We start from the raw sequence: 26,174 nt of genomic DNA on the forward strand, positions 1-26,174 counted from the left end.
ATTATATGCTATACCTAAATGATAAAATAAATTATGTGTTGTACGATTGTAATAGATACACTTACAACACATAATAGAAAGTATTTTTAAAATGTTGCAAAAGTATGGTACTATTTTGTATTACTTAAAATGTAAAAATATAAGTATGTATTTTGTTTAATGTATACAATATTAGGGCACCTATGTAGTTTGGAAACCAAACACTTATAATAAAAAAAATACAACATAGTATATTAATGAATTTAAACCAAATAGTACAAAATCATGTCATGGGGTAAAATAATATAACAATTTTATTTATTTTCTATTAATGTCTGTAGTTGTAATACTAGATTTCTTGCAAGTGATAAGACAGTTTTAGCATCATGGTGTTCTGCCATTTCTAAAAAACACATGATATTTGTCTTATTTTGTAATATTAGTATGTCCTATTTAGACCAATAACAGTTTTATTTAACATTTATATATAAAATACGATTCTTAAAAGTGGCGATTAATTTATGAGTAGATACTTCATAAATCAGTGGAGTATATCATTCTTTCAAGTATGTGTGATAAATTTTGATTTTCCATTATATTTAAGTATCTAGAATTATCAAAATGAGTAATATCACTTCTACTTTGGTTTCCTTAATTTATTTTTGTAAAAGTGTGAAACCATATTTTCAGCTTTTTAAAAATAAGTATTGATTAAGATTATGGAGGCTGAAGAAAAATTTTAAGATATGCAGTTTGAAATATAAAATCTAATAGAGGAACAATTAAATCAAATAGCCAATAATAGTAGGTCTCTCACAAAATATTAATTTGTTGTATCATTATTTTAAAATTAAAATTTGGTTTATCGATTTTTTTTAATTTTTTTATTCACTGAAAGTATATATATAAGGAATTGTCTTATCAATAAAAAAAAAAAAAAACTAAAACTTAGGTGTCACATTGTCATGTTGATTGCACGCAATTGAAATAAATTAAAAATTTACCATTAAAAAATTTGATGATATCCGTGAAATCCATATGGTTGGCCAAAATAATATCTCTGTATGTTTCCACAAGAGCGAGAGCGAAGAAAAGTACAAAATGGGAAGAAGACATCTCTTTGGCAGCCCATATGGTTTCCCATACCGTAAATACGTCATCATATAATAGTTCTAAAAATTTAATACATTTTTTTTATAACTTAGAGTAAATATACAAAATTGACAAATTAAAAAAGTCAATCTTTTATTTTAATATTTATTTGTTTTAGCTTTGAAGTTTTACATTATGTTTATTTTAAAACTAAAGATAACTACCCATATTTGTTCAGAATTGTTTCGGTAAAAATAGTTAGTAACTTTTAAATTTAATTTTATTAAAAATAAAAAATAATAATACAATGTTAGTTGTTGTTGTTTTTTTTTTTTTGATTTGGAAAAATAATTTTAAGTCTATTTTTTTAAATATTTATAAATAAATGTTTTGCACTGGAATAATTAAAATTAATTTTCAACAAATTTTATCTATTATGAAATAATTGTTATACATTAAAATACTATCACAATTTAATAATAATTTTGTTTTAATATTTTTAAAATATTTACGTTTAATTACCTCGTTTAAAATCCAATAAAAACCATCGATAACAAAAATAAAAGTGAGTGAAATCTCCATTTTCATGCATAAGTTCAAACATTTCCGAATCTAATATTTGTACTAGAGATCTAGAACAACAATTATTCAAGATTATAATAGAATAGAGTAAAATAGTTTGAAAATATTACCTCATATTAGCAAAATGTGTGTCCATAGCACCACCACTATGTGGAAAATTGGCTGACATTCTTTCCATTAATAAACAAAAACATGAATAAGATAAAGTTTCATCATCCAAAATAACTAAAAGAGGAGCAACAAGATCACACATCCCTTGCATATATCCCATTTCTAAATGATCCCAAACATATCTAAATATATAATATAATAAATTAGATTTGTTGATTACTTTATTTTTGGTAGCACAATAAAAATAAGTATATAATTAATAAAAAATAATAATATTTTAAATTTACTAATTAATTACTTATTAGTTATTACATCAATAATGTAATAATTATTTTTAACTTCCTAATTGTATATTTATTAAAATTCATGAAGGAAAATAAATATATAATTGAAAAATTCAAAATTGTCAGTAAGTAATTATTAATCATAATATATAGTTATTAAAATTGAATAATTCAGTTTAAATTTATAATTCTTACGTGCATATGATATTTCTTAGCTTATCTAGATTTTCAAGTGTAAAATAGGGATAATTTCTATCACATCGTTGAACATCTTTATCAATTCTATGCACATTAAGTCCAAAATTTTCCACCAACTCTACCTGTAAAGTAAACACGAAAAATCGTAGTAAGACAAATAATTATATTTTATACTTGAAAAATATTACTGGGTATATTCCTCCTTGAGAACTTGCCGGAGATATGCAAGCAGACCTTTGTTCATTATTAGATCCTCCTGCACCTTCATTGTCATCTACTGCCAATTTTGAAGTGTTATTGATATCTTTACTATCTAAAAAAAATAAAAAATACATATTATTAAAAAAAATTAAATTTTTGAAAAAATATAAATTTAATTGGCATAGGTAGGTAATTTTTAGGTTCATTAAAAAAATTGAAAAAATTAATCAAAAATTTAGCTTTTAATTAAGTTTATATTTAAAGAAAAATAATATATATATATTAAATAAATATTACTACTTAAACATATTACATTTTATTTGGATGATATTAATGTATATAGTCTTAAATTTTAATTCAAGCAAATGATTCATATTATATGGAAATAAAATTATTACAATTAAACCTATATAATTGTTGATTTAATCAGGGTTTAAACTTAAAAACATATACAGTATACACTGCTTATATATTTATACAAGGTAATCGAAAAGTCACGCAAATCAAAATAAATGTGTTTATAAATAGTAGTTTTATTAATTACTAATACGATTTATATAAATATAACTAAGTATTTAACATTAATTTATACATACACATTAGGTATGCACGTTTTACAAAGTAAAATCAAAATGGCCACCTTTTTTATTAATGCATGTACGAATACGTTTTAGCACGTTTGAGGTCACTTTATGAAGTGTGCTTACATTTATAAAGTTAATCTTCGTTGTCATGTTTTTTTTTTCAGTTCATCCAAATTTTGAGGTCGATTTTTATAAACTTTTCCTTTAATATAGGTAACCCCACTGGAAGAAATCTGGAGGTGTTAAATTGGGAGAATGGGAAGGCCATAATCCTTGGAAAAATGACATGTTCACTAATGAATAATTAAAACACCACTGCAAGCATCGTATCATCAATACGAATAATAATGACGTATAGATTTATTTCTGGGAATACCTATAGTGAAATTTTACTGTAGCCAATAAAAATAATTCAATATAACTACTATTTATAAACACATTTATTTTGATGTGCGCGACTTTTTGATCACATTGTATAAAAACTTTAAATGAGAATTATGTTTTATTGCTCTGTAATAATTATTATTGCTCTCAAATATAAAATAATAATTTAGTATTATAATATTGGGCCAAGTGCCCAAGTACCTATATTTCAAGTATTGATTTTGCTTACCTATTTTATAACTTTCATCTTTAGAATTTTCCATAGATTTTTCTTGACTTATGTTTGTAGTAACAATCACTGAAGTAGGGCAATATAATGATATATCTAAGAAGAAAAATAATTTAAATTCCAAGAGTAGTGAAGAATCTTATTAGTTATATGTATATTTACAGGGTCCAACAGTGAAACAAGATGATTTTAGTATTTAATTATTTTTTAGAGAGTGAATTCATTTTTATTTTAATAAATATAAATATCAAGTACAGGAATTAAAATTTGGTGTTAATTAAAAAATAAAATATTTTTTATAAATTATACTTGCTGAATGACCTCTATTGAAATTTATGCATTTTTGTATAGTCCTTTCATTCTCTAGATTATACGATTTGTGGTTTTTTTGTTTGAAGGCATCTTAAATGAAGTGCCTGAAGACAATTCACTGAGAACTATCTAAGCCTTCAAACAATATATTTGGGATGAGATTGAAGCAATATTCATAAATAGATCAATATGCTGCAAGAGGTCAAGCTAAACTTTCAATTTGGCTAGAATAATGTATACATTTCAATTTTTAATGAAGATAATTTGGCAAACGTAGTTTATACAAAATGTATTTATTTTCTATTAAATACCAAATGGCAAATCTTATATTTTAAATTAAAATAAATTAAAAAAATAATAAATTCATTCTTTAAATAATAATTAAATACTTATTGAAATCACTCTGTTTCATTACCAGATCTTGTACAACGATATTTTATTTTTAATTAAATTATAATTATTTAAATAACAATAAAGTTTAATTTTGATAACACTTTTGTTAAGAAGGAATGATCAACAACTTACAAAGTAGGGTTGATACTTTTAAATGGAGATTTATTGATTATATTCATGATTTCTACTTTTTTTTTAATCTAAAGATAAATTGATATAAATGGATATAAATATGAGATGATATTTATTTATGCTTTTATATTTTTATTTTACCTTCAGAAGTCTTTTTCTTAATGGTCATGTCTCTTTCAGTAACTTCATCTTTACCTAATCCTTCATCTGATGATAACGATTTCTAAAAATTATTTATAAAAATGTATACAATTAATTACTTTTTAACATAAATGAAAAAATGTAATTTATTTTTATTCTTATTTAACTACTAAAATTAACGTAACTACAATATGTTAAAAATGAATAAAATTTATCATGATATATGCGATCTTTTTTTACTCACTTTATCACAGTCAATTTCTTTAGGTATATTTTCGATATTTTCATTTATATTTGGTTGATTGATGGCTAAAATTAATAAATTATTTCTAAATTGCTTATTAAAAAACTAAAAAAAATGATTACATACGATTGTCACAAACTTCAACATTCTGTTCTAATTGAGTATCGTCAACTACTGGAGGATTATCTTCGTCAGATGAAAAATTAATATTATCTTCAAATACCTATGTTTTATAGTTATTGAATACATTTATAACTTGATCATTAAATAATTAGTTGAATGAATCTTACATCATTACTGAGTTCTTGACTGAGAACTTTTGAGGTGTTAGGAGTTGGTGGTGGTGCATCTCCACCAGATGTACTTTCACTTGAAAGTTTTGCCAAATTAGCTGCCATTGTTTCACGATCTTTTTGTCGAATTATTGCTTCAACTGCCATCCACTCAGACATTGTTGTTTCATACTCTTGCTTACAACGTAAATCAACAGCATTTCGTTCTTCAGCTGTACTACCAAATTTATAATGTCCTAATAAAAATGGCCAAACCTTAAAAAAAAATGTAACAAATCATATATTGAGTGAATAATTATAAAATAAAAATTAAATTTCATACTTCTTTTCGTATGTCATGTTGGACTCCACCAAAATAAGTAAGTCTAAAAATTTCTAATTTCGTGTCATCATTTACAAGGTTTGAGTCATTTTTAAATGAATTCCATTTTTCCTTAGTCAATCCTGTTTCTGCATCACTAGAATCTATTATTACAGTATTTACAAGACCAGATAAATGAGTTCGCACAGTTGTTAAATGACGACAATATGCTAGCCAACCATAAAATGCTCTAGATATAATTTGCTTTTTCATTGTTTCGCATAAAATTTGCAAAGAATCGCTAAAAATAGAAAAAAAAAATATACTTTAACTTTGGGATTCATCATACTTATACACTATTATTATTTTAAATGGATACTATTATCTTTTACTACATTAACTTAAAAAAAAACAACAATATTAAGAATGTAGAATTAATAAATATTCTTTTGAATTTTTACCAAATCAAAGTTTAAGACATGACATACCTTCAACATTTAAGTTGTTTTTAGTTTTACAAACATTACACATGAAAAATTAAGTGAATTATTATTACCCGGTATCTTTACTCGTAGTTTGATTATTTATTAATAATGGAGAAGCTACAGGATCCAAGCTACTAGATGTAGATGTTGATGAATTAGTAGACGATGACTCCAAATGACCTCTTACTTTGTTAAGCATATTATTTGCAGCTGAAGGCATAGACCAGATTTTTGAATCTAGTATTTCTTCTCCCCTAGATACTAGTAAAAATATAATTTTTACGTAACTATTTAAAATACTTTAATTATATTTAAAATAAATTAAAACTTACAAAATTCTTCATGTCTAGCTTTACTGATTATTTGAAATACATAATCTCGAGATTCTTCTGTATTACTAGATAAATCATTGGAAATATCTTGTATTTGTGATCGTCCTTTTCTTCGAAGTTTAGGAAAAACTTTTCCTAAACAGAAATATAGGTTCTAATAGTTCTAGTAACTAATATGCTCATGATTAAAAATTTAATCCAATGTAATTTATTTAAGCAAATTAATTTACATTTATTTTATTTAGATAATATACTTGTGCTGTAATATAAAGATTGTGTTAAATAAAATAGGTATTTGATGGGCATTGAAATAAATCTATTAAAATAAAAGACCCATAAAGAATCCTTCCTGATTAAGGGCAAGTAAAATTTAGATACATTATATATACCAAAAATACACTATTAAAAATTAATTACCTTTGCCTCTTTGAGGCCACAATGGAGGATCCAATTGGCCATGAGGTAATAGACCATTTTCTAAACAAGTAAGGAATGCTAGTAAGTGTCCTCCTTGGGGAAAATGTATGGGTGGTTGCTGTACACCATCCTGTGCAACTAAAACTATAGTTCCACCATTATCATTTCCTATATAAATATATAATAAATCATATTATTTATTATTGCCAACATATGTTTGACTTAACCATATAATATTGTTGTGTCTCCTCAGTCCTTATACCACTATTCCCAACCAAAGCACTTGATGAATTTATTATAAGAAGCAGAAATTAGTTCACTAATTTAATTTAACGTCACTAATACACAGGGCTTAAAGTGGGAAAAAATTCCAAAGGGATTAATATCTCTATATAGTTTTAAGGGTTTCATATATCATTTTATGCATAATATCCAATGCATATATAGTATATATGTAAAGTATAAACAGTTTACAGTGATTGTGTTGAATACTCATCTCATTTTTTAACCCTAAATAATGTTCAAATTCATAATTTGTTTTGAGTGTTCCGGCGTACCTTACTAATAATTTGTTAAAGGAAACATTTTTTAACCGCCATTAGAAGTAGGGAAACTGAGTACCCCTCCGTCCCCTCACTTAAACGCTCGATATCTTAAATTTTAAAAAGAGATTCCCTGTATTAGTAGACGTACATTAAATTTATAAAATAATTTATCTCATCTCTATTTAATATAGATATATATTAGTTTCATTAGGATGTAACTATAGGTTCAACTACCTTATGTAGACAGAACGGACAAAATAACGAAAAGTATAAAAATACAAGTATTACTATCATAACTATTAACTTAATTGAAGCATCAAAAATATACTTAGTAAACTAAAAAGAAAACATGACAAATTAAAGCTAAAAAAAAAAAAAAAAATTAAATAGTAATTGTATTAGGAAAATACCTTGTTGATGACAATGAACATACACTATTTCATCTACATTAACATTCATTGCATAGTCCCAATACTGGCTGTAACATGGAAATATCCGTTTTTGTTAATAACTAATGATAATTATAAATTAGTTTTGTTAATTTTCAAGTGTATTATAAAAGTTATCGATATATTTTAATAAATATTTTTAACAACTGTTTATTGGAAATAAAATCGTTAAAAAATTAAACTAACTACCAAAATTGTACAAAATTAAGCAATATATCTACATAATATTTATTGATATTATTTTAAATCTATACACAAAACATGTTGTATTGATGGGTAGATGGGTAGTTAATTCTAATAGTTTAAAAAAGAAACATTGGATTAGTTGCAAGTAAAATTTACATACTGTTGATAATTTCTTCATAGATAAAATATATCTTACACTACAATGTGTTAATATAATTTAATGAAATATTATAAAAAAAATATAAAATGGCGATGTCACTCGATCTGCACTCAGCTGTATTGTTTTAGGTTCTGAGTGTATTCGATTGATAACGATTCGTGTTTTTTGAAATTTTTTTTGTTTTTATATCATCTTTTTGCAAAGTAAATGATTCAATTTTGAGATTTTTGGAAGAAAATTGTAGCTAGATTGTTATTAAGGGGATAAAAAGTAAAAAATTCTTATATTTTATTATATAATCAAAAGAAATAATAAAAAAAAAATAAAAAAAAAAAATACGGAAAACTGAAATATTTATGAACTAACTTTTGACAAATTCTATTTTGTTATTTTTTTGCAATTTACAAAAAATCACCATAGGTCACTTAGTTTTTTTCATAAAATATGTAAATTAATATTTTCTAAATATGATTTTTAAAATATTTTAGTCTCTAATTTATTAAATATCTATTTTAGTCTTTTTAATTATTTATAAACAATTTGTTTTTTCTATAAATCTTAATAAAAAAAATGTTTATATGCCTTGTAGAGATGTTGAAAATTTAATGTGAAATACATTATACTTAACTTATCTGAAATAAAAAAAATATTGAAAATAAATAATTGTAATATTCTTTTGATATATTAGTGTTTAAACTTATAATTTGTTTGAACTTTTTTTTAGCAAAATTGGAATTTTAGTTAGGAGTTTAGCGTAAATCTGAAATCATTTTTTTTAATATCAAGTTTAAAATATGACGAATTTGGGTATTTAAATGAAAAAATAACAATTAAAGTTATCAATAATGAAAATATCATTTGAAGAAATTAGAAACCTAACATTTTGCTATAACGTCGATTAATGTAATTTATCGTGTTTATTATAGAATAATACAGAAAATAAAATATCTTTAGAAATATCATCTTATATAGACCGTTTCTATTAAGAATAATTTTCTTATGAAAAATAGTATAGTTATTTATAAAATCTATTAGTATACATCTATTTTAGGTAGAGCATACAGTAGAGCACAAGTTCTATATATATATTTTTTTATTATTATAATTGGGTATATTAGTGAATATATAAAATTATATATGTATATTGACTAATAATATTACTTATTGCCTATAATATGAAATGCAATGTAGTGTGTTTGGTTAACCATAAATATGGACTAAATTACTAAGGAGAATATGATTTTATAATGAGAGCAATATTGTATAGCAATACCCCCTCAATAGTTGCCAGTTAGATAAAAGTCTGCGAACTTTTCTTTATTAAAAACCTGAAATTATTTAATTAAACAATAAAAATTATACAAGTTAATTTATTTACATTAGTTTTTTCAATTCAACATGCTGCAATCAGAACATCTGTTTCAACAAATGTGAAAATGGTTATAGCTTTTGAGGTACCTAATGTAACCAGAGTTTTTATGAAAAATAATTTATTTCTCAATTTTTGTATTTAAAATGCTTTACATGCATATGAATTTATTTTTAATTATTTCAAAAAAGACTATTGTGTAGGCTTTGCGATTTTGTGTTTTTTTTTAAACAAATAATAAAATATAAAAAATATAAAAGTATTTAGTTAAAAAACTAACCAATAGTTTTTTTGCTCTTAATAGAATAAATAAAAAATTTTAAATCTAATTTTATTATTAATTATAATTTTTGATACATACAATTCAAAAATCATTTATAAACCACAAAAGCTATCACACATATTCACCCACAATAAATTATTTAAAATATTTTTTATTGATTTTAAGTAAATTTACTTTTTATAAAAAAAATATGTATAACATATACATATCTACAATTTTATTTCTTATAATATTATTATAAATAAAATAACCAACACTAAAAACTAACCTCTTATCACTTGCATCAATTTCAGGATGATCATTTTGATTAGTACCCGGAGAATGACAGTTCATCAGTTGATTTGGAGTCCATTTTATAATCAATGAATTAGCAGTTTGATGCAGAGACAAGTAACCTGCCATAGGTTCAGTTACATCCTTCTAAAAAAATTTTATTTTCAAATATTTATTACAAATATTAATACATTTTATCATCAAAATAGTTAATTATTCAAATACCGGTAAAACTAAAACATTATTTTTCCCGTATAATAAAGTAACTCTATTATTTTGATGCAATGACTCCACGTAGTCTTTAGCAGATATAGGAGTTTGTCTTTGATTATCATCATTACTTGTTGCATGTAGATTTCTACGATACTGAAAAATTATTTATTATATATGTAAATAGCGATATATATAGTTGTATAGAAAGTAACTACATATGTAGCTATATATGTTCCAATTATCTAAGAGGCTGCTACATAGACGTACAGTTTCTCCAATTGGTACCAAAGAAAAAATGCCTCATATTTCTATCACAGTGTTTAAGGTTATAGTGATTTTATTCTAATTTTAGTCTAAGACACAGTGATAGAATTAAGAAGCCAAGTTTATTCTACGAGTATATTGGAAAGATACTTAAAGTAAATGCATGTCTGACATCACCCTCCTAAGAGTTTTAAATATTTAATTTTTAATTTTTATGAATAAAATAATTTAAATACAACATGTATTGGATATTTTATCAATACATTTATAGGAGTACGACATGGTGGAGATGTATGATAGCCACTTGATATACGGTGTCTTTGAACTAATTCATCGGCGGGCGGATCTGTCCAAAATTGATCATGTGATTTTGTACGAGAATAATCTAAAGCACACGGTCCAACTAAACACAAAAAAAACTGTTTATTAAGAAACAATAATTTAATGAATAAATTTAATATTTTAAGTTACCTAGTAATGAACTTAAAATGCTTCCATAATCCGGATCTGATACTAAGGAATCTTTTTCATAATATTTGCTGAAAACAATGTTTTGCACAATTTTATTTATCATATAAATTAATTATTTATATACATTTATTTATTAATTTAACTACTTACCTGCAATTTTGAACTAAATGATCAATTATCACAGCTAAAAGTTTTTCAAACAATGCCAAGCGAATCCATAAGTACTTGGGAAGAGTAATAGATGTAGGACCCAAACCACTGCCAGCTGAATTTTTTTTTGTCAAAGGTGGTGGATGGACATTTGGAAGTGTTATACTACTAGTTAACGTACTGTTCACAGATGCAGCTCTAGTTGCACAGCTATCACCACTAGATATATAAATTAATAAACGCATCAGAAAAATAAAAATTTACGATTATTAGACATAAAATATAGGTGTTCAATGAGTTAATGCTAAGAGGTACTTATTAATTATTAGAAAACAAATCTTTATACAAAATTTATTTGAAACAAATAGTCTACGTGAGAATGTAAAGAAAAAAGTAATATCGTCATTTAAAAAAATTATGTACATGCTCATATGAGCACTAAGAAGATAAAAAATTGAAATTTTCATAAAATGTGTATCCTTTTCATTTCTTGAAACCCATCATTTAAACCCAAGGTCTACTGGCTAAAAAATTTACTGGTACCTCTTAGCGTAAAAATATACTATATATAAAATAATAATAATAAAGTAATGTATACCTATGTTTTTACCTGTAATAGTAAATTTATTTATCCTATGTAGCAATACTAATACTAGGAGCGGATCTAGCCTACAAATAAAAGGCATACCCAAATTTTCCCAATAGCTAGGTTATATAGCAACAATATTTAATTATTTTTATATATTTTTAGACCTGTCGGATTCACTTTATAGTTTAGCATATACAATGTACATATAATATAAGACATTATAACAGTGATTTGTTCAGTACAAGTTGATTTAAAAAGAATAACGCTTTTTTGAAAGCCATGATCTCTACAAAGAAGAAACGTAGAGAAGGCTCTCTACCCATCTGCCACCGTTTATGTGGCTTTCTTAAGTTTCAGCTAAGAAATATTCACGCGTCCTTTATTACGTAACCACGGCTCATTGTTAGTTTGTGATAAAAACTTAAATAGTCTAGATATATTATTAGTTCGTAGTTTGTGGTAAGATAAAGGTTTTCAAGAAACCTTGATATGACCTCCTGTGTTTTTTTTCTTGAATTATATTAAAGATAAAGTTTTTTGGCCATCTAAATCAGCTAACATTAAGTATCTAAAAGCATAAATAACTGCGGTTATTTAAACGGAAACACCAGAGATGCCACAGAGAGTGTGAAACAAATTTGACTATTGGGTTAATGTCACTCGATTATCTCAAGTGGGTCACATTGAACATCTATGAACATGTATTTAACTAAAAAAAAAACATTGTAATATTTGTTTCTTTACATAGATTACTCAAAGTTCCTGCACGATGTTTGTTTTAATAAATACATGTTTTCAAAATTTGGTATTCTTTTTGTATCAATCTGTATGATATATATTTCTATAATCTCAGCAACTGTACTTGCAGTTATGCAATATCATTATAACTGTTTAGATAAAAATTATTAAAATAATAATTACACTTAAATGATTGAAAAAATTGATAAACTTTTATTTTATTTACACTACATTACTTACTAAATAGTGTACTATATACATTTAAATATATTATTATTAAAATAAGTATATAATAAAAATCTAATAAATTATTTTCAATATTTCTCAGATTACCCTTAAATCCGCTCCTGAGGAATAGTTATTTAAATAGTAGGTATAGATACTTATTATGATGTTGTATATTATCAAAATATAAAACTAAACATCATATTTTAGTTAATCATTAGGTAGATATAACAAAGCAATTATCTGTTTATGTATATAGGACAGAGGTGGCGAACTTTTTTTTGGGTTAAGTGTCAAATTTTTCAAATCAAGGTTTTGAAAATTTTTCACGTGCCAAAAGAAATTATATTTTCTAAGGATAAAAATAAAGTTACTCAATAAATATAGTAATAATAAATTAATATACTACATTTTACAAAGGAATATTATAATTTTTAAACATAATTTGTTCCTTTGAATTTCTCATAATCAACATTTTATAAATAGCATAATTTTTATAATTTAAATTTTTCACGTGCCATTGAAATTTGACTAACGTGACACCTCTGGCACACGTGCTGTAGGTTCGCCACCCCTAATATAGGATATAGATACAAATAGGTACCTACCTAAATAATAATACATTTATAATTTGTACATAACAATATTTATATTATGATTAAAATACAACAAGTATCTAATTATGTAAAGTAAATAGTAAAAAAGCTGATATCAAGGTGAAACCCGTTTATGCAAATCGTTTATGTACCTACAAGACTGTAATAACTGTAATATCATAACAAGACACAAAATGAGCAATTCCGGATGTAGGTACATTTTATTTATGTTAAAAATAGATATCTTTATAAGACCCATCATATATCATATATTATATACTGACTACCTGTCTACTTTTATCATGATTTAGGTGTAAAATTGATGTCTATTGTAGTATCAATACTAAAATATTTAGGTATTTTATTCATACATAAATAAATTTTGATATATTTTTAGGTTTTATAATATATTTATTATCATTTTTATATTATAAGTTGTTAATTTATTTATTAGTCACAAATTAAATGTTTATTTATTTTTATAAAAATTTAAATATTTATTTTTTTTTTACATAAAGTTTTCAAGCTTACTTATCATTGCCAAATAGTAACCAAGTCAACGAACGTCTCCGGTTTAACATGCATGTACAAATTTGTGTTGGGGCTAAATTACTGCTTCTTCTAAAAGGAGAAACTACTACAGATCTGAAAAATATGATCCGGTTTTATAAAAAAAACTTTGGAATATAGAATAAAAGAGAAAGTTTTCAAAAGCAGGATATATTTTTGTAATTAAACTATTGTAATTATAAAGAATAAAACATATTTAACATATTTAGTTCCTAACATTCCACGTTATATATTCGTTGTGAATTTATACAGTTTATTTTATTATTTTAGAGAAAAATGTAAAATTTTAACTCTGTATTTAATAATTTGAGGCTTACTTTTCATTGTTAAATAATAACCAAGTTAATGAACCTCTTCTATTTAAAATGCATGATGGGCAAATTCTTGGTGAGGCCATTGAATCACGTCTTAGAATTATTGGTCTGAAAAATAGGGTCTTTTTATGAAAACAAATCTGAAGAATATACTAAAAATAGAATATAATTTTAATTTCTTAATTGTAAAACAGATATATTGTCACAGGACAATACATTGTAGTACGAATACTTTCAAGAATTTTAAAATATGGTCTTTAAAAATATTTATAAATTTCAAAAATCAAAATTAGAATTATTTCATTATTAAATGAAAAAATGGGAGTAAAATACACAAGTGAATTATCCTGTATAAAAAGAATGACATATACAAAAATAAATATATTATAAATATAGGATGGGTTTTTTAAAACTAAGCACTCGTTTAATCATTTATCTAAGTTTTATTTTTATTTTTTGAAGTTATTAAAAACATTTGTTTTAAAAAGTTTTAATTTTTATATTGTATAAATAAATTCTTTATTCTACCTATTGTTTGACGTTTTCCTTTAAAAAAAATACCTTTTACAATTTAAAATCATAAAATAATATTATATATAATACGTATTCAATTTATGATATTTGAAAAATTACTAAGAACTAAATAAAATAAAATAAACACATGTTTTATTATTACTATTCTAAATACTGCAAAAGAAAATGTAATACATATTGGACGTAAAAAAGAAAGTAAAATAAAAAGTTATTTTTTTTTTCAGAACTTATCTATTATACAAGAAAGTTAATAAGACATCGGAAACGATTAATAATAATATAATAAGTACCTATATAAAAATAAGTAAACAAATAAAATAATCACAAGTTTTCAAACCCTCAAACTCTAAAGATCTTATATCAATTTAGTTTCGGTTTTAAATCATTAAATCATACAGAGTTATCAAGTTTAAAAAATGATGTTGATGAAGATCATAAAATTACCAAATATTTTAATAGAAACCTTAAATTTTTTTATCAAATACTACGGATAATATTGAAAGATAATGTATTAGAAATTGGATACTACTCCGTCAGATTTTAATGGTCAAGGTAAAAATAAATCTAAGTGTTTTAGATGAACAATGATAAATATTAAAATTATAGTAAAATAAAACGTTATATTAAACAGAGTATAATTTTTTATTTTAATAAATAAAATAAACTAAAAATGGAAATATGTATTATTATTATAACAGTATAACATTATTATTATTTGAATCACTATTATGAATTTTAAAATGAGCTAAGAACTTAAAATACTAAATATAAAAAAAAAAACATTTTTATTATAGTTTTTAAATTTTCAGCAAGTACTCAGCTCCGAAATTGCTTTGATATATTTTAAAATGATTTTTGTTTTATATATATATTTAATAATAAACGGAACAATGAATATACCTACACTGGTTTTACAATGATAATGAATAAAAAAATTGATTTTTTCATAGAAACTAGTTTTAAGTATATAAATTACCATTTTCTCCAAATTTGTTTTGTTTTATTTGCCTAATTATCAAGAAAAGTATTAAGAATAAAATATTTCTATTTTTTTAGTAAAATACTTTTGATTCCCACACGTAAGCTTATGTTTATATAATAAAAGAGGTACCTACCTAATTGTAGTATAAAATAGTTTTAGATAAAAATATTTCTTTTTTGAATCTCAACACTTTTACAGTTTTACCTAAGTTTTACAATGCAGGAATATCTTATGGTTTTATTTAATAAAATTTAGATTTTAATTACGAGTATAGCTATATAATTTAGGCATAATCTATACATGACACATAATAAAAAAACGGAAACAATTAATCGCTATTTCATTGAGTAATTTTAGTGATTGGCATATTTATGGCAATTTATAATACATAAAAAATGATGATAAAACATTTAATTATCTATAGCACACAATAATCTTATAATTATATATATATTGTTACACTTTTTGTTTAATGACATAAAACTCAACATTATTAATATCTTTAAGTTATGAGTTATTACATGCATCATTTGTGATAGGTAGTATATATTATTATAGCCTATTTCATGTAATATAAGTAATAGATACTATACCTATTTTAGTTTTAAATTTTTTTTGTAAAATGTTATATCACTAAACACTAATATAACTATTATTTACCAACACCAAATGTTGTTTATTAATTATTATTTAAATTGTTGTTCTTGAATTAAATATAAATAATGTAAAAATATTAATTCACGAGTAAAATAACTTAAAAATAAGTTATAGTCAAACATTGACAAATATTGTTCTAATATTGTAAAATAATTACGGCAATGTATAAGTTATTATTTTTTGATTTTTAAAATTGTTGGTATGTATAGGTAATTGATTTACTAAAACGATGTTTCCCCTTAATTCTATAAAACATCTAAATATTATACCAAAATACTTCAATCTAAATTAATAAAATTGAATAGTAAAAATATATATAAAAAAAATAGATATTTACTTATTTGGATCAGTATTTTCCATTTCTTGAACTTTCTGACTAATTATGGAAGCAGGTTCAAAGTTTTTCGCCATTTTATGTAATAAAGCTGTAGTTGAACTAGTTTTAAATAACCCCAATGCTCTTCGCCTCAATCCTTGAGATAAACATGCTTCAACAGCAGCTATACAATTATTTAATATTTATTATATATCAAAAACTTAATATTGTTGTATTTTTTTTTTTTTTTTAATTCCAAAGACTAGCTAAATTGCTCAAAATGCATAACTTCATAATTAATTACTATATATATATATATTACCTATATATCAATACAAATTAACAAAGCGTCAAAGCATAATATTTATATTATCTATAGGTATATCCTACAGCAACATTATATAATATTGTGAAATATACAATATAAATTATGAATAAAACACTATAGTTTTAATTTATTACGATTTATGATTATGGTATTTATACCCACATAATATAGTAGTTATTGTACATAAACAATACCTATTATACATTTTAATTTAAAATCTAAATTAATATAATTATGACAACTGCTGAAAAAATGATTTTGATGCTACTGAAAAACTACCTGTAGGTACTATAGTTACTGAATTATGTACAAATATAATACTATATCAGTAACTGTGGTATAAAAATAAAATGTAATAAAACATAGAGATAGTGATGAGTATCTTTGCAATTTGTAAAGAGTAGTATTTTGTTATATTTTTAATTTTGAGTAAAGATAAGAAATAACAAAATTCAAAAAATGATTCTAAGCAAAATATTACTTATTTTTAGGTTTATATATAAGAAGATGTAGGCAGGGATTACTATACATGTATTTTTTTTTATTGTTTAATTATTCATAAACAATAATTTTAAATCTAGGTACAATAAAACCTGTCCTGTGCAGAATTGCACGGGACCGATAAAAATTTCCGTTTTAAGCAGGTTATTTCCATGTAATTGAATGAAAAGGAAAATTCCATACTATAGAGTTACAATATTTTGCATGATTATAAGATTTAAGGTTATACAATTTTCCGGCCAATAATAAAAATTAAAATGTTGAAAATTAATAAATATTATAGGCTACAATAAATTTTAATTTTTTCTAAATAATTACATAATATGTATTAATTAGATATTTCAAAATAATGATAGATTTCAATTCCAAAATTTGAAGAACATAATATTTATTAGGTATTAATCAAATAAAGTAAGCAAATTAAAATACAATTAAAACTTCCAAAATTTGTGTAAAGTTTTTTCCAGTTTTTTCTTTAACAATTAACAACTTTTTTCTATAACTTTCATTTTTTCATTTTAACTTAAACAAATTTTTGAAGACATTGTGAGAACAATAAGACGAGATGAAAAACAGGAAAACTATGACTATACGGTGTAACAATAATGAGCACAGATGATATAGATTCAAGATGAAATGTAGTTATCTATCGACACGTATTAATATTGCTGACCTTAATAATTGTTTAATAACAAAATATATTCTATAATAATAGATTTTATTTTTAAATTGAAAAAAGTAATAGCTTATTGTAAATACACTACCGCAAAGAGATGTAATTGATCCACTTTCTTCGTGAACAAACTTCCTAGTTACTGCTTCTTCCATTATTTGTTTCACCTGTTGTATATTAAATAATAAATGAAAATTTTTAACTATTCGTTTTCTAAATAATTATTGTTTTTTATAAGTTTAAAGTAACAGTAATATTAACTTTATTTACAAAAATTCAATTGGCATAAATTTAAAAAATATTTATACCTAATAAGTTTAATTATTTTAAATAAAAAAATATCTTATCGATGTATAACAGTTTTATTAGCGTTACATAAAATTATTTTCAACAAAATCAATACAAATTATTTGATAATTTTTGTAACTTAGATATAACTAATGTTGATTTGTATGAAAAATTAAATTATATTTTTACGTTAATACTCGTAGTTTTATACGTAGAAGTTATTAATTGAAAAACTCGTTATTAGAAACATAATATGGGCAACTTTAGCGTTTTTTTAGGGAGCGCCAAACTTAATTATATATAAGTACTTATAATAAGTATATTAATATTATAAATTCGATTGATTAAAATGTGTATTCTTAATCCTAAAATATATACTATATGTATAGCAGAGGTCACCAAATGACAGTCCGCAAATAAATTTTATCCGGCCCGCAGACAAAGAATATAATATAATAAGTTTATTACAACAACATTAAATGTGTTATTATTGTGAATATTTTCAAATATTTGTAATATTAATTATGTTTTTAATGTTTATAAACTATATTAAATAATAAATTAAAAAAATAATGTTATCATTACATCTAATTTTAAAATAATAACTATTATACTTGTATATTAAAAATTTGTACTTAGAATTTTGATGGCACACAAGCAATTTTCAAATTCTTAATGTGGCCCTTCAAACATATTAATTGGTGATCCCTACTATATGGTATTTTTATTTTTTTCCAGTTTAATCGACGACGCCGAGGGGACTGCTTGCGCATTACTTCCACGGATACTATATGGTATGTAGCTACATACAAAGTATAAATGTTCATAATATTGTTTCTTATAAAAACACAAGATAAAATAAAAATAAAACTGTTTTTTGTTCAATATAATTTTTAAATATTTTATATTCTATGATAGAGAAAATATAACTTTAAGGCGTGCCTACAGTGTGTTAAAAAATATTCTTGCTGAAAAAAAAACAAATATAAAACAATAATCAATAATTCATGATATAAATCTTTATTCAATACAATTAAAATAAAATTATGTTTTATTATTATTTTAATAAATAAACATACGATAATAGTACAAGAAAATGTATTACAGTTGAAGATTTATCAATGTACATTAGATATATATATATGTCTAGAAATTAAGATATCGTTGTTAAATTGTAAACATTTTAATTTTGTATAACGCCTATAATTACTGAAGTATATGAATGTAGACTATAAACAAACAATAATAGAGCTTCTTTCATAGGTATATCATCTATATAAACTATAAATAATAAAATATATACCACTAAAATTGTATTACGAATTAAGCAATATAATTTTTAAAACGTGGTTTTTAACAAATCAATATTAGATAAAACATTATAGTAATGTACCTAATAATAAAGTTGTTTATTCAAGTTTTGATTATATATTTTATCCGTATAGTAAAATTAGTAAAGGAAAACCCATTCATTTGTTTTAGTTTTTAATTACCAGCTATACGAATACATAATATACGTAAATGATAAATTTAGGAGTAGATTTGGTGAAATTACTGGGGGGGGGGGGCTGAGTATTATATTTCTCATTGCACCAATATAGGCACTAATGTACTTAAGTCACTCGCAATTATTTATTTCAACAAAACAATTTAAAAGTTTGACATACTAAACAATTTGACCATAATACAGTACAAAAACAATAATGTGCCTTACCTTGAACATTTTATTCTGAACAGAAATTTTATCATTAAGTTATTAAATTAATTGAATTATAACCAATTTAATATTGGATGTTAAAACAAAGAAGTCAAGTATATAATATAATAAGTGTATCTAATATCAATACAATATATCGATTTTTATTCGAAAAAGCATTAATATATCATTATTATTAATCTTTTTTGCTAAATATTTTTCAATGTTTAAAATAGAAAGATCATTGAATCTATTTTCAACCATTGTAGATCGCATTCAAGTTTTTATTCGGCGTATTGCAGAAAAAGAACGTTCACAAGTGGCTGAACTTATTGGTAAAGTTAAAGTCACCTGTAGAAGTTTATATATATTTGGGTAGACATTCTTGACAATAAATGTTTTTAAATCCTCTAAGGAGATATCATCTTTTCCAGTTGTTAATGTTGAGTAGTTTTTTACAACAGTAATTTCAAAACAGAGTATTATTACGTATTATTAAATATTAATAATAGCATATTACGAAGTATAATTATTATGATCGTTCCATGTTATGACAAGTTTGTAAAATTTAATTTTTGTCATAGAATATTTTTTGTACAATGTATTTTGTGATTCATATATTAAAAATAAATTTTTCAATTAGAATAATTATTGTATATTTAGTCACATTAAAATTGTGGTGGCCAGGGGGGGCTAAAACCTGTACTTTAAACTTCTGGGGGGGCTTAGTCTCCTCTAGCCCCCCCACCGATTTCCGCCTATGAGTAGGTAGGTACCTATATTATATTATGAAATAATAAATATATTTTTAACTCTGAGTGAAGCAAGAAATGTATTAGATTTACACAAGTGTAATTAAGTTTGTCATAACGTATTTTTGCATAAATAATTTATCTTAACTTTTAACTTTATGGAAGTATAAATCCACTTTTTTTAATAATTGGAAAAATTTTATAAAAAAAAGTAAGAGAAAGTGAAAATTTATAATACCATTTTTAATCAAAATAATTTTAGTTTTTTTTTTTTTTTTATAATTCAGAGAGACATCCTTTAGTCTTTTTATATTAGCGCATAACATAAACTGAACTTTTAACATAATTCAATTTTCAAAATACTCTGATATTTTTTATTTAGCTTTAATTGACATTTGAAATGTTGACTTATATTGATTATTGATTTTTATAAAATATCAATAACATTTTAAAATGATGTACCTAATACAAATAATATGCACAGCTTACGTTTTTCGCATAAATATTGTTTTTATAGCAATTAGAAAATATCAAAACTGGTTGACCATTTTTTGATAAGCTGGGTTATAGAAGTTTAAATTTTATTAAAACTACGAAGATTGGAGAGTTATTTTGCAAAAAATTAAAGAAGGTGTATAAACTAAAAAAGTTACTACAAGTTTTTATATAAGTTCACTTTAAACGGTAAAAAAATAACAAAAATGTATTACACACAATATTAATATATATCAATAGGTATACCTATACATATAAATAAACAATATAAATGAACAAATGGCATTCATTTAAAGATAACGAAAACTTTTTGGTAATCTAGAAAATTAACTATTCTAAAGAAAAACAAATTATTATATAAACAATAGGTATATTATATATATATATATTATGGTAGGTTCTATTTTGTTAATTATAGTCCTTAAGTACTGAATATGTACAATTTGGGCCATTTGGGGGGAAAAATTAATGATTTGGTACTTAAACAGTGAGGAAAACTAGTCTTGTATTATGCATGTATTTTGGATTAATTACATAATTAAGCAATATAAAAATTATGAACAATTTTAAATATATTTATTTTAATAATTAGGTACCTAGGTACCAACACAACATTAAAATGTAATTTTTTGTTCTGGTAGCTCGTACCAAAAATTCGTCACTTAGAAAATTATAGTTAAGATAAACTTTCGATTTTTAAGTTCAACGCTGAGTCAAAATTCTTGGAATATTAAATACAAAATCTATGAAAGTTATTTTTAAACCTGGATAAATATTATAATATTTTTTAAATACATTTTAAATTCGATTTTTTTTTTATCGTTAAAACCACATTAATCCGTAAATGACAAGTACATATATAGGACTCGTAAAACTATATACTTAAGATCTTCAATTTTTATAGAGAAGTTTTGAAAATGTAATACAATATATTTAAAAAAATAATTCGTTCTGGAACTAAAACACTTAAAAAAATATGCAATCATAATTATTTTAGATACTTAAAAGTTAAAATTAAAATTTACATATTTTATCGATGATTAACCATGTATTATTTTGCTTTAATTCAAAAATATTTAACGTATGTCTACATTATGAATTTAACTATATGCAATAGCCAATGATATAAATATTCAAAATATGTAAATTAGTTTTAAAATATTATCTATATTTATATTATGAACATATTCACACGGTTTTATAAAGGTAAGATAGTATTGACTCAAAAGTTCAAAATAAAAATAATAAACGACTTAGATCTATAATATATATATACGAGTATAATATAATATAGGCATATAGCTCTGTATGCATAAAAAAAACATAATGAAATAGAACAGACCAACCCCGATCAGATTAATAGAATCATTTTTCGTAAAGAATACATTACATAATATATCACTGAATTCAAATTTAAAACATTCATTATAGTAACCTACTTCATACCTTATGTCCTAAGTAAGTACAGCAGACTCAGCAGAGCAATACTCACTTGCCTAGCTTTCATGGATTTACCCATAAATGTTTGATATCTATTTAATCAATTTAGCAGATTTTCATAGTTATTATTTATTACTATTATAAACATGTATAAATTATGTTTTCACCCCTATGGCCCTACCAATCAGTGTAAGGTGTAAGTATATTTAGACACGGGCGAATCGGAAAGTTGCTCGGGGCGCCAGAGACGCATTTGAAGGTGCTCAAAAAATTTTAAAAACTCATACAATTTTTTTTTTTAGTTGACGAAATAATGAACTAATATAAATATATTAATATAATCATATACATAACAATAATATTACCACGCATCGTGACTACAACTTTGGGGTACAATAACTTAAATCATCGTCAGTCGCGCGTCACTACCGCCGTACCAATTTATCTGACGCCGCGGACGGCTAGGCATGAATGTACACGTTTGTCGTGTTATTATATATTATGAAATGCATTTTCATTAAAATGGAAAAACTATTCAAAATAAAATTATTTGTATAATTGGAAACTTACTGAAACAATATACTAAATCGAGTTCAAAAAGCTATAAATAAAATATTGTGTTGGATTGCACTCAGGACATTAATCATGATGAACAATTTTCTTTGACTTTAAATTTTTTGATATAAATAAGAAATGCGCATTAAAGATAATTTTTAATGTTTGAACCAATAAATGATTCATCTGGTGAAGGAATTTTTGAAACTATTTAATAATGTTTAATTATTAACTAGAATTAAATAACAGTAGATCTCGGAGATACAATAATGGGGCAAATATGAAGAGTAAAAATAAAGACATACAAGCAAGAATATTATGAGCTAATTTTCGAGCTTATTTTATGCCATGTGGTTGTCATTTACTGAACTTAGTAGTTTAAGATAGTGTTTCTTGCTCTATTGAGTCAAAAAACTTTTTTGGAACGATTCAACGAATATACGTGTTGTTCTCTGCATCTGTGGGTCATTACTCATTAGTATATCTTAAAAAACACATTAAATCTTTATCTGTTAGGCCATTATGTAAGGACCTATGGGAATGTGGAATAGATTGTATTAATACAGTTTAAAATGAAATCTCACAAATAATAGAAGCACTGAAAGAATTAACTGAATTACTGACAATGTATAATCATAATATCTACAATAATAAATTGTCTAAAACAATAAAAATGTTATTTAAGCTACATTTTTAAGGGCGTCTTTTAAAAACTTTCCAAAGGCGCCATAATAACTCAGGTCGGCATTGTTTATTTATATCATTATAAAATAAAATATATGCTAGTAAATGGTAGGGGTTATATGTATAAACACACCTGATACAAATAATAATTAGGTATGTGTATAGTTGAGTGTGTGTATAAAGCGTATTGTACATAATATCATAAATGTAGTTATTTACTTTAAATAAAAACGAATATTATTTCTATACGACAAATAATAATTTTTTTATGATTAATACATTTTTTTTTTTTTATATAAATCAATATTTGTGTGACACTGTACATTTTGAAACTGGGTATCAAGGTTAAACGTGATCATTACGACTATATATCTCAACTAAGTTAAATTTAAATGATTTTTAGATTATGTAAGTATAGTATAATATATAATATACCTATATGTAGTTTATATGTATACAATAGTTTTATTTTCTAATGGACAATGGGATATTTTTGTAAAAAACAATCAACATAAAAATTTTAAATGTAAAAGTTTACAGTAATAGGGTAAATTATATTTGTCAACTGGTGTTTATTGCACGTCATAGAGACTATAGCTCATTAAAAGTTAATATAGTTAGGTATAAGATAACGCGGCTACTACGCAAAAACTGATAATTTAAGACTCGAATTATATTTGTGTTTATAATTTAAACATTATTTACATTCATACATACGGGCGAGCGGCAACATACTGTTGCGCACAACAAACAGGAGTAAACACAAATTATTACTTATACCTACTATTTAATCCTTTTACCGTAACAGTAACTGTAAACGATATATATTTTGCATCAATTGTAAGTTGAACTTTATAACAATATTACACGAATTCAAGCGACATGAAATTTAATAGCTAAACGAAGCTAAACTAGTACATGACTATATACATTATAAATACCTATAATATACATAAAAATATGTTACTTAAATAATAGGTAACTAACATTTCATACATGTACCTATGCCAACGTACCTCTTTTTTCACATTTTTGATGAGTTGTTCCTTAAACTTTTTACCTGAAAAAAAAAAACAGGAAAAATATTACTATATTCCCATATGTTAGCAAATGTAGGTACAAAGTAGGTATAATGCAAGGTATTCAAAAAGTACGTGGATTTATAGATGTTTTCGTAAATTCATATATAGTAATGTTTTATGCACGCTCATTATGTAGACCCCTTATTCCATTTTAGATTTCTGTACTTTTCGAACGCCCTAGCTATAGATACCTATGTATAATTTTATTATTATGGACATATTTTGTTCGACACCACTCGATCCTATCGTTGTCGTAGGTGAGCACGAGCGGTGTTCGAAGTTTTTCCCATATGTCACAGTCTAAAACGTACTGGTGTTGTTCGAATCCATCGTCGTAACCACAGATCGATGTATGAAAAGGGATGAAATTACGGCATTCAACAAGTGATGATAGTGTCGAGTTTGGGCATGTAGCAATAATTACGCTTTATTATTAATACGTCGATGATGAACGTGCGATACCTATTTAATATTTGTAATAATATTATCAACAACGATCGGTTGAAAATCGTTGATGTCAGTTAAGGGTGGAACTGCGAAATGGAAAAAAATCTTTAGTACCGTACTACAGAAATTAACACTCCGCGATCTATCGTCGCACGCAAAACGGACCAGACCACTGCGACGGTGACGGCAGGCGGGCTGACTGATTGACCGACGTACATAGAAAGAGGTCGGTCGGGCGAAGAGCCGATACTATAGAGAAACACTAAAGTTTACGAGGGCGGACTAGTGGACGACCGATAGGGGACCGCCCACCGACTAAAGTAGACTTTAGTCAGCGATGTTGCGGCGACAACGACGCCACCGGTGGGGTAATCCATATAGAGTTGTAGTATTATTATATAGGGTAACCATGGTCGCCAGTGATAAACGAATCCGATCGAATGGGCCGGCAATTGGTTACGGTTGTGTGGTGTTATTCAATGCCGTTGGTATAATATGGTTACAGTGTATATTCTATCTGTCACAACCATGGTAATTGGGCATGATCTATTCACCGAGGTACATATGCGCACTACATCAACCACCCAACTCCATTGCCGTCAATACAATAATTTTCTTAATGCGGCAACACTGATGCCGTTAGGTTGTTTTTGAT

General features: G+C 24.5%; 1 protein-coding gene across 2 annotated transcripts; it reads right to left on the reverse strand.

The window, feature by feature from the left end:
- Nucleotides 1-211: 211 nt before the first annotated feature.
- On the reverse strand, nucleotides 212-25,816 carry LOC112602908 (small G protein signaling modulator 2-like). Of its 2 annotated transcripts, XM_025351261.1 has the most exons (27): nucleotides 25,384-25,402; nucleotides 25,007-25,050; nucleotides 18,172-18,247; nucleotides 16,600-16,762; nucleotides 14,093-14,197; nucleotides 13,737-13,850; nucleotides 11,058-11,276; nucleotides 10,908-10,975; nucleotides 10,700-10,839; nucleotides 10,185-10,325; nucleotides 9,955-10,106; nucleotides 7,650-7,717; nucleotides 6,695-6,862; nucleotides 6,278-6,412; nucleotides 6,017-6,206; nucleotides 5,482-5,761; nucleotides 5,157-5,414; nucleotides 4,993-5,089; nucleotides 4,867-4,931; nucleotides 4,623-4,704; nucleotides 3,645-3,740; nucleotides 2,435-2,559; nucleotides 2,244-2,368; nucleotides 1,764-1,946; nucleotides 1,594-1,703; nucleotides 984-1,151; nucleotides 212-382 (listed from the first exon to the last, which is right to left on the reverse strand). In XM_025351261.1, exons 1-27 carry the CDS (start codon nucleotides 25,400-25,402, stop codon nucleotides 294-296), a joined length of 3,480 nt encoding a protein of 1,159 aa, XP_025207046.1. In that variant the 3' UTR covers nucleotides 212-293. The 2 variants fall into 2 exon arrangements, with proteins under 2 accessions (XP_025207046.1, XP_025207047.1); XM_025351262.1 differs by lacking the exons at nucleotides 13,737-13,850; nucleotides 14,093-14,197 and having other exon boundaries at nucleotides 294-382; nucleotides 25,384-25,816.
- Nucleotides 25,817-26,174: the final 358 nt, after the last annotated feature.

The sequence above is a fragment of the Melanaphis sacchari genome, unplaced genomic scaffold (genome assembly GCF_002803265.2).
Source record: "Melanaphis sacchari strain LSU unplaced genomic scaffold, SCAv2.0 Contig91_pilon_pilon, whole genome shotgun sequence".
In the NCBI taxonomy this organism is placed as follows: domain Eukaryota; kingdom Metazoa; phylum Arthropoda; class Insecta; order Hemiptera; family Aphididae; genus Melanaphis; species Melanaphis sacchari.